The sequence below is a fragment of the Impatiens glandulifera genome, chromosome 1, assembly GCF_907164915.1.
Source record: "Impatiens glandulifera chromosome 1, dImpGla2.1, whole genome shotgun sequence".
NCBI classification, from domain to species: domain Eukaryota; kingdom Viridiplantae; phylum Streptophyta; class Magnoliopsida; order Ericales; family Balsaminaceae; genus Impatiens; species Impatiens glandulifera.
In genome coordinates this window covers 19794537-19805796 of record NC_061862.1, presented here as the reverse complement: position 1 = coordinate 19805796, position 11260 = coordinate 19794537, and the positions used below count along the sequence as shown (strand labels likewise).

The 11260-nt window shown below is 30.4% G+C and overlaps 1 protein-coding gene across 1 annotated transcript; it reads left to right on the top strand.

The window, feature by feature from the left end:
• The first annotated feature begins 4041 nt into the window (after positions 1-4041).
• On the top strand, positions 4042-9147 carry LOC124920134 (NAC domain-containing protein 60-like). The gene is made up of 4 exons (XM_047460554.1): positions 4042-4222; positions 8284-8534; positions 8631-8846; positions 8908-9147. The coding sequence occupies exons 1-4, from the start codon at positions 4042-4044 to the stop codon at positions 9145-9147; spliced, it is 888 nt and encodes a 295-aa protein (XP_047316510.1).
• The last annotated feature ends 2113 nt before the right edge of the window (positions 9148-11260 follow it).

The following is an 11260-nucleotide window of genomic DNA, read 5'->3' as shown; positions in this document are numbered from 1 at the left end:
AATTCCCTCTTTCGTCATCGTTGATATTCCTTGCTTTCGAATTTTTGGAACATTTCTGATTCTCTTATTGTTAGTTATCAACGTCGACATTCCCCTAATATCGTCGCTGATATTATTAATTATCATCGTCGGCATTCCCTAACGTCGCCACTGATAATTCTTGCTCTCGGGTTTTTTGCACATTTTTATTCTTATTACACTTGTTTCATATTTTGTCTACTACTATTAGCAAAAAAGATCATTCATAAATAAAAATCAATTCTAAATTATAAAAATCTCAAATCGTATTAATACAAAAATGTCAATCAATGTACTACTGATCGGGTGGGAGGAGGCATCCCAGACATAAATGCCTATAGAGCCTCTTATTTTGCGCGCATCTACGCTTGTAGAGCATCTTGTTGTGTGCGCATCTACGCTTCTAGAGCATTTTGTTGTGTGCGCATTTGCGCCTTTACAGCCTCTTGTTGTTCCCACATCTCTTCCATCTCACATCCCTGTTGTGCGTGCATCTCCTCCATCATACGTCTCTGCTGTGCCACCTCGTCTCGCAGGGTCTTATTCTCCTCGTGCAGCACTTGCATTTCATAACGTTGTGACACCCGTGCGCTATTGATGCTCGAGGAAGAACTTCTCCATTGATCCATTCTAAAGTGTGTTAGACGTACTCTGGATCACATCCCGGTCACTCTCTCGTGTTCCTGTGCTCCAAAAGCAGCCTCAAACACTTCAAACGACGTCATATTAGGGTTTGTTTTAAGTCGCTCGCGCATCACAATCTACAATCACTTACAACACTATTATTAATTTTAAACTTAGACATGCAAACTAAAACGATAGAAATGATTATAACTTATTACGGCTTGTTAAACATGCGGAGAAGCCATATGAGTCAGATCATCAGCAGTCGCTCTCCTGGTATGAGTATGTAGGAAGAATTCTACATAATTAGGGTGTTCAATATCTCTCTCCTGTACAAATAATATACATATCATTTGTTAGATATTATAAAAATTAATACTCTTACTAAAACTTACTATATGTCGCTCCACTTGTGAAAATGGTCTATTGCCAATGTGGTGAGTGTATACGACTTTCGCTCTGTTACTGGAATCGGTCGTATTTTTTTCTGCAATAATAAGATAGTTATAGTTGTTAGTTAATAGTCAATTAAACATATAATGAATATAAAATGACTATTATACCTGAAATGCAGTTATGAAGTAGTGATGGTCAAGGATATAATTCTAATCATCGTAGTCGTTCATGAGGAGGGTTTAATTTGATTGTCTCCTTGTTGCCATCATGTGATTGGATGTAGTTCCTTTTGTTCGTATATCTCCACCTATCCCATGTTTTCTTCACATGTGTCATCGTTCTATCTTTGTATGTGTCAATGTGGTAGGACGAAGACTCGAAAGAATCTTGAAAAATAACAACAAACTTTAGGATTATGAAAACATTAAATTATAAGATAACACGTTAAAAAATATCAAACTCACGGAGATGAACGCCATATACCGTCTAATTGGGCATGTAACAGATCAGACCAATTTACTAGACGATGTGGCACCACCGTGGGATCCCGGACAATGGGGCCAATATTCCTTGACTAGTAGGTCCCATTATCGCAAGTGGGCTTACCATCCATCTCTAAACTTTAAGTGCATCTTCTGCCCAATTGGTAGTTTCTCGAGAATAGTGTTTTTGTTCTTCCCCCGTCCTCTACTCCTCGATGAAGAACCTACAAAATAATAGTGAAACGATATTTTTTAAAATTTATATAATCATTTAAATATCACTTATAAGTTGTAATTAACTACATGTAGTCTCGAAAACGGGGGAATCCTCCTCCAGGGTGACAAACACCTCGAGAATGGTAGAATCTGGATCATTTAGTCGCTCAATGTCCGAAAAATGATCCCATAAAGCTCATAGGATCGTCGGATTGTACGTCATCTATATGAGCTCGGAGCTCGTCTAAATGTCTCGATAGGGCTCGTTTTGTAGCCTGTTTAGGTGCCATGATATCTACAAGAAAAATAAAGTTAAAATTTTAAAGAGGTTATCCTATTTGACACAAATAAAACATGTCTAGATATTTGAATAACGGGGATTTATCTTTGTGACAATTTTCCATTCATGTTTAGATGTCATATCTATAGCGTAAAAAACTTGTTGTTTTTGACTTTCCATTACAAACGGATCATGAATCTGAGTTCTCAGTGTCCTTTCACATTAACACTTGCAAACCCACATTTATCTACTTTTATACAATAGTCCTTGGAATTTACATTAAACCATCTACACTTGAAAAGAATTACTCGGTTACAACCAAAATACTGAACTTATATGATATATGCAAGTACTCCGTAATAATATATCGTTTCGGCCTCATTGTTGCCAATTACTAAGACATCACTATTTTGCGTGGTTAACCCTTCGTCATGCTTCTCGGTATTGAACTTGTACTCGTTTATTTTATAGGAGTTATACTTCTTAGCATAAATTGTCAGGCCACTCCCAAAAATCTTTAGACTCAAAGTTCGATCTGATTCACTAGTCAATTGCCCCACTTTCATCTTGAAAAACCATATGTAAAGTTTTTGCGTTCAAGATTAGAAAGATTGAGTTGCCCTGTATCGGTCAACTCTTGCGTGAATTCGCAGCATATAATAAAATTTAATTGTAATTAGTTAATTACAAAATTCATACTTAATCACTATTTAGCTTATGAACTCATACTTGTAATATTATTCGACTTCGAGACAATTTTTGAAATGTATACGTGAGCACGCTCCCGTTCACCCGATTCGTATGTGTAAAGTGTTGCAATCTATAAATCTTTTATTGACAATAATATAGAAAGTGTTGAAGTTGGTTGTATCGATATCTTTATTGATTCGGGATATTCTAAATATCGAGCACATAAATTCATAAAATGTAACTCTCACTAATTGACCATTCAGGAAAGTTTTTATTCTGAAGGTACTTTTTCAAGGTATCCATATATTATTCAATTGAATACATCTATCGATACTGGAGAAACCCCTAACAAAGCCTCAGGCCAAATGTAATATCATTGTGAATGACTAATTTTATTTAGATATATTACTATATCGCATAGAGTTTTTAGACATTGTGAATGACTAATATTACTTAGGTATATTCCTATGTCGGGAGAAATTTTTTGTCGAATAAGAAAACCAATATTGAAATTCTTGCAAGGTTATTATTCTATCTAAATTTTATATATTGAGAAATATTTTTGTCATGGGTATATTGAATATATTTTAAATTTGAAGATAAATTAGATAAAAATTAGTGATCTGAACCGACTTTAAAAAAATGTTTTTATATACTTTCAATTTTACATTGATATGAATGTGTAGATTAAGGGTAAGTTTGCTTATTGGTTATAGCTTATTCAACTCATTTAAAATTTTTTTTGATAGTATTCAACTTGTACTTAGTTTATTTATTAATTTTATTTGTAAATAATTGTGATTGATTATAATTATTATAACAGATTATTACGTAAACGTTATATATCCCGATTATTCAGATTAAACACCGAATCAAGCGTGCCCTAATGATGTATGTCTTCTCATCTCCCTTCTCTAAAATCATTTTTTTATTGATTTTTTTTTTTTGATATTTATTTTTAAAATGATCAACTAGTTAGCCTCATGATGACAAAATAAAACACTCTAAATTTTATTTGTATTTGAATTAGGTTTATGATAAATATTGTATGTATAATCTCATATAGACATTGAATATCAAATTCTTAGTAAGGATAAGGGAGGTCAGTTGCGGCCGAGATTTGTCTACCGCCCTCTGCATGACAACTGTTATGCCTTGACTGCATATTCCTCTAATGCATAGACACGTAATCACACCATCAGGGCGGCGATACCACAAGCTGCTTGTCATCGTAGATATGTGTCTTTTTTTACCCTTATAACATTATATATATACACACATACTTTTAGGGTTTATCTTCTATTCTCAGTCTCTTCTTTTCTCTCTGTTGTTACCATGGCTGCGCAGACGCCTATACAGAAGCTTAAATGGTTGACATCGTTACCATCTGTTTTCACAGGTTTTAGATCCTCGCCGACTGACGGGGATTTAGTTAATTACTATCTCGACGAGAATATCCAGGGCTCCGAGAGAAGCGTTTATGTCATTCCTGAAGTTGAGTCTAAGGCTTTGCCAGGTGAAGATGAATAGATAAATTATATACATGGAAGAACAACAGTACCTTCTCATATGGTATCTTTCCTTTTCAATTTTATTCAACTATTCTTGTTTCTCTCTCTAAAAATATTGGCCTTATTTTGTATCTAGGGCATACATATGTACCCTATTTATATATATATACTCCTTCCAATCCATGTAACCCTTATTTTTTCCTATCTATAACTTATTAAAACGCCTTCTATTCTTTAATTAGCAGATTAATTTCTCTATTCCTCCGCAATCAATTTCTCAATTAGATTTTGTTCAGATCTATCTGTTTACTTATGTACTAGGGCTAGGCTTCGCGTTTTCAGGTCAGATCTATATATGGAATCAAATTAATCATAGATCGAGGCATACAAATTAGTCTATCTCCTTAATCAGTAAGATCCTTTCCAAACGGACTAACTATCAACTAACCTGATTGATTTTCTTCAAGCCTTTAATTAAGTATCTTGGAAAGGCTAGGGTTCTTTAGTACTATTCCAGACAAGGGTTCAGATTGAGCACCTTGAAAAGGTTTACTTATTTTCAGTGAATGAGGTGAGGATGATCATACTTAAGAGGAAATCTCTTCTAATTCCTCTCCTTTAATTTGGTTCAAGATCCAGGGACTCATCCCTGCAGGAAGATATAATGGAGAGAAATTTTACTAAAGACTTGTGCTTTTGAACCTTTGATGAAGATATCAAACAAATCGATTCATATTTGAGCTATATCATGATATGATCTCTAATGAAATTAAATGATACTTTGTATTATATTTAATTTTTTACCACACTGGAGACTTGAGCAGATTTGATTTCAACAAAAATCTGTGTAGCTTCAATTGTGATAAATGAAGCTCCTCTAATAGTCACATGCCATGGCATGTACATAAGTTGCAGATTCTAATTCATACTTTGGTAAAGTGTGACAATGGATTGTTTTTTCAAGTTCCATTAAATATGATTATTTTCTAAAAAGAATCCAAAATCTCTGTAAACTTTTTCTATCATCAATGTCTTCACAAAAATATCACAATCACTAGACCCACCCACCTTGAGTTTTAAGTGACTAGTGGACAAGTAGTACATTCCGTAAACAGTTGTACCTCTTTATAGTTTTCAAAAATTTCAAACTTACAATACTTAAAAAGAATTGAATTCATTGTTTCTCTATGTTCAAACTTTTACAGTTAATGAATTTCATATGCTATGGGTGTGCTCATGGGAATACTAACAATCATGTGAAATTAAAGATGTCAGTCACATGCCTTTCTTGAGATATGATAATACATAGTTCAATTTATTTTACTATTCTAAGCCTAATAGTATGACTTGAGTCCCATGTTGAGTCCTTTCAAATATAATTCCTTTGAATTTGTCAAAGAAGTTTTTGTTATTACTTATAAAAATATGATCCTTCACATAATTAAAGACAAATACAAAATATCATCATTATCATTATCATGTGACTTTACATAAGAGTATACTCAATTTGGCAAAAAAAAACAAATAGATTGATACTTACTTCTACCCATATAAGGTATTCTTCAATTTTAAAACTTTATTTTCGTCCCCTTTTGTTATGAAGTCTAAGATTTGTTCAATATAAGCATGTAAAAGATGTCTATTCAAGAATACCTAGTTCATATCAGACTTATAAATTTCCCACTTCCTTCATGTCAAAATGAGATTAGTAATCAAATACTCTCCATGATAGTGCATAGACTTCATCATAGTCTACTCCATATTTTTGATTGTAACATTTTATAACGAACATTTATTTATTCATTTTTGTATTGTACACTTTAACTCTAATGGTCATTTAGAAGCATAATCAGTTCTCAATATAACTCCTAGATTTCAAGTACATTCATTGTCTGGGCTGTCTCTATCTTTTGTCTTTAGGCATAATCAAAAGTTATGACTTGTCTTTAGGCATAATCAAAAGTTATGACTTGCATATACAAAAACTATACAATTCAATAATATCAAAATAACTTCGTGTAAACTCTTCATTGTTTTGTTCTCTTTATCAACATTACGTAGAGATGATTGGTGTAGTTAAATCTTGAGTTAATAACACAAACTCTACATTTTCTCTATTAAAACAAGGAAGAAAGAACTCATAATCTATTTCTTTTTTTATGTCTCAATTCCATGTACTTGATCTACAGAATTTAATTGGGTTGTCGAGTTAATTAAAATTAGTAGGAAATATCTCACATCAAGCAAGACCCCTGTCAAGTCTTTAGGGTAAAGTCATCATTAAAAGTGAGGAGTAGGATGTAGCTTGTACTAATTCAAAGGGATGGTTGCTCTTGACGTAGCTTATTTAGGAAAACTGTTATATCTTTTCTAAGGAGTCATATTTCAAATGATTGATTATGATGGATTAATTGGGACATCACTTTAACCATCGCTTCCTCATTCATAAGTTTAAGAGCATCAAAGTTCAAATGGTTATCTGATTATGTGCCAAAAACATGTTCAAAGATGATATGTTTTTACCTAATTATTCATTCTTTCTCTTTGTCTTTTTCCTTACCCATGCCCATGCCCATTATATGTTTTTTTTTCATATCTCTTCTTAATTTTTGTTTTGTGAACTTATAGTGAAAACTCCAAATATTTAATGTTCTAAAACACAGATATTGTGATTCCTCAATTACAAATAACATGTAATTTAATTTTGGGTGTTAAAAATCACATAATCTTTTTCATGACACATACATCTTCATATATTTTCATTATAAACATCCTTAATCCAAACAATATTTTGATATCAAAACGAAATTCTTCATTTTCAAGGATTTGAAAACACTACACATGAATTGGAGAATCAAATTATTCACTTTGTCAACAAAACCAAAAGATTTTGCTAAAATCTTCCAAAACTTCTTTTGAGGTGGTATTGTAGGCTTCTGAAACATGGAATCATCCAAACAAGGATGATGGTAAGGGCTTGTTAATCCATATTTTTTTTTGTCTTTCAAAACACATTTTTCTCATTTAGATGCAAAGAAGTTTCATTTAACTTTGCACAACCATACCCCAAACAAATTGAGTTCTTTAAGTAGAGTAAGTTAGTGGGTTAATGAGTTAGTAGCTTATAAATAGGGGATTATGTAATATTTGTAGTAATGAATAAATGAAATAGTTATTGTATATGGATTATCTCTCTCAAAGGCTTAGGTCATTCTTGTCTTATCTAAAAGTCTTCTAAAAACCCTAGATATCTAAGTTAATACATGACATCATTTCAACTGCAAAATACATTATAAAATTTTAAATACATATTAATTAATTTATTTCAACAAATCAATGATAGGTATGCTTTTAATTAAGATGGTCTCTTTTGCAGGTGTTCTGTTATCAATTTTACCTATATATAAGGAAGAAGATTTAAAGAATTTCCTTCTGTCAGAATTAGTCTTAATGTTAATCAACTTTTGGCTAGATGTTTGTGGTTGATTAATAAGTTTGAAAAGGCAAATATATTGATCAAATTCAAGTATTTGGCAGATTTTGTTTATCGATTTGGTCGTTTAGTCATGATTATATGAATTGTGATAATAAATCTCTTAATCTAGGAAAGCTAGATTATGGAAAGTTAGTTGAAGAGATTTCAAAGGAGGGGAAAACATGTATTCCAAGGGTGGAAGAGATTGACACTAATCAACACACTATTTTAAACACAAGTATTCTACACAAATCAAGCATAGAGTTGGTATGATTGTCAGACATTTGTAGTTGGATAGATAGATGGTTGGAATTGTATCCAGTTGATATTAATTTTAATCTGATATGAAATAGTTAGGTTATTAAACCCTAGATCGATAAGAGGGGTTGACTGTTTAGAAGTCATGCACATGTAAAAAAGATATATAGTATTAGCCCTATTAATTTAAGGTCAATATCTATTCCAATGTCATCTGATTTCTTATACAAATTTGATTGGATCTTCTTCAAGTTTTATCTCATATTATATGGTCAATTAATTGTTTTTATTTACGGGATGAAATTTGACTAGTTCTAGTTTACATGTTTACAGGTATATCCGTCATACAATCGAACCTTGAGCAGTTCTACTTCTCTACCCTTGATAAGAAGTATCCGGAAGAATCTCCAAGTGCGAGAACTACTCAATCTGGTTATTGGAAAGCTTCGGAAAAAGAATGCAGTGTAACGTATGCCTCAGAAATTATTGGTAAAAAGAGAACTCTGTTTTTCTACATCGGTCAGGCACCAGGGGCGGAGAAAACTGGCTGGTTCATGTATGAACTTTCTTCCATTGACATACAGGTCAGGTTTACTTTGATAATTTTGAGTACCGTGATCCAAATTTTGTCAAATTTATTTTTTTTGTTAATTTGTAAATTAACTTCAAACCAATTACAGAAGCCCTTTGTTATTTGTCGCCTGCGAAGGAGCAACGGGGAAATGATAGATACAAGACTGTCACAGTTTGGGGAAGAATGGCAAATTATTGAGCAGAGTGGTGAACCGGAGGAGCATAATCAGTATGAGAAAGAGACGGGAGGGGATCATTTGTTCTTAGACAACATTAACATCGACCATACTTCAAACGGACCAGCTTCAGACTCGGCAGAAAATGTAAGTTAAAGCAAAAAAATAAATATATCAGTTTCTTGCTTCAACTTTTTTTAATTTATAGTTTTTCACAAAGCAGAACCATGCGAGCAGTAGCAAAATCCAAAAAAGGAAAAATTCCGCATCACATTCAAAAAGATCGGATGGTTGGAACTTTGATTTGACGAATGTGCCCGACGAGGTTAGATGGTTACTAGCTGATGCAAAAAATGACAAGTGGTGTGCATCTATTGACGATGAAATTGTACCAAAATCAACAACTCTTGATTGGCAAGCTTATTATTTCTATGCCGCTAACCAATAGAGGTGAGTTCAAACTCGTCTAAAACCTTCTATCAATGTTTTTTTTGTTTTTACTCCATTGGACCACCATCATATTAGACTTTTTTCCTATAATCTTTCTTAGTTCAATAATGAATCTTTACACGACTTAATGTGTTTCTCTTGTAGTTTGATTTTCTTAAGATTAACAAAGTTGGGTGTTTATTTATTATTTGTTTGATTTGGATAGTAATATATTGCATCTGAATTGTTTTTAACATGATTTTTTTTCTTATTAATATGAATTTGATTGTTTAAACTTCTTATCAATCCCTCTTTTCTTACTTATATGTCTATTGTATATATAGTCAAACAAGATCTCTCACTTTGTTTGTGAGCATACATAAGTTACAAAAATGAAAGTCAATTTTGGGATTATCCTTATTTAGAAATAATTTATAAGATTTTGATTTTTTTATTTTTTAAAAAAGATTAGCACTAAATGATATTTTGAATGAGAATCGAATAAGTTAAAGACATTTTTTTTTAAATATTTTAAGTAAGACTATTGTACTTGAATAATTAATAAATGTTTGGACATAATCTAATAAGTCAGGTTGTGATTTTAAAACTTTTTTATGTATGTTTTTCTAAATTAGACACTAGCATGCAAATGAAGGAGCAATTTTATCATTGTGTAATAGGAAATTAGGGTTTGAGTTCAAAGTTAACTATTTAGGTTAATAATGAAAAAAATACATATATAGTATGTTATATTTTTTTACATTTTTTGTGTGGATGATTTGAATTATATGATTGATTAGAAAATAAATTAGAAAAAAATTGTATTATATTAATAAGTCTTGTGCTGATTGGATTATTTAAATAATATTTCAATGAATGCAGTTGTTTTATGCTTATTTCAATTTATGAATTAAGTTGTATGAATATGTCCTATTTTTTAAAGAAAATAATATTTGTTTTATTATATACTAATATATTTTAACGTATTTTCACTTAAAATGATTTTATTTTCAAAACTTTAACTTGAAACATGATTATTAAATAACTCTAATCCAAAGAAGGCTTTAAAGAAATGTAGCAAATAATAATATGTCATTAATATTAATAATATCAACTTATAACTAAAAATTAGGTTTAATCTTTAATTTTTCAAATTAAAAATATTTTAAATGTGTTTTTAAGTGAACATATTATATATAACAGATATATGGTTTAGAAGATGTTCTTCTGAAAATATGTTATGTTATATAGAGAAGCTATTGTAAGGTTATATATTCTTAATTTTAAAATGCTGTAACAAAATTAACAATATTTTTTTTATATGAAAATTTTAAATTGTAGTTATACCAAATAAGAACCATTTAAGATTCAATGTGCTTTAACAAATTAGTTTACTAATTAGCTTTATTTGTTATGAACTTATTCTAAATCTCAACTATATATTTAAACAAATTATATTAAATATTAATTTAAATTTAAATAAACTATACATATGACCATTATTATTAAAATAAAATAAGAAAATCATTTTATTTATTAAACAAAGACAAAGTACATGAATATACTGAAAATACACCAATTTTTTAAATGATCTTTAAGAATCAAAGTTATGTACACTGTACACTGCTAGTTTGGTTAAGTGCTGTCAATTTGTTTTATACAAAGTCTTGAACAATTTAACTCAAACTAATATTTTCATATAAAACTATATAATTTAATAAAATCCCTTAAACTATTCCCCGAAAACTTTGAATAAAAATTGAAAACAAAGAATTTTATAATTATTTTTCTTCTTTCTCATTTACGGTTATAATTTTTATTTTTTGATTATTTAATAAATAAAATACTTAACTCTTAATATTTTCTGTTTATTTGGTATATCATATTACAATAAAGTACTATTTTCTGTTTTTTTATATCATATTACAATAAATTAAATTACTTGAGATGAAAACGATAGAAACATAAATATGAAATAGTATTTATTCATTATAATAATTAATAAATTAATCAAACAATAAAAAGAAGATTCAGCCAGTTTTTTTTATTTGTTGGCTTATTGGTTACCCACCTTCATAAAAATCTAATCAATAATTTATCACAAAAAAGTTAAATCAATCAAATAATAAATA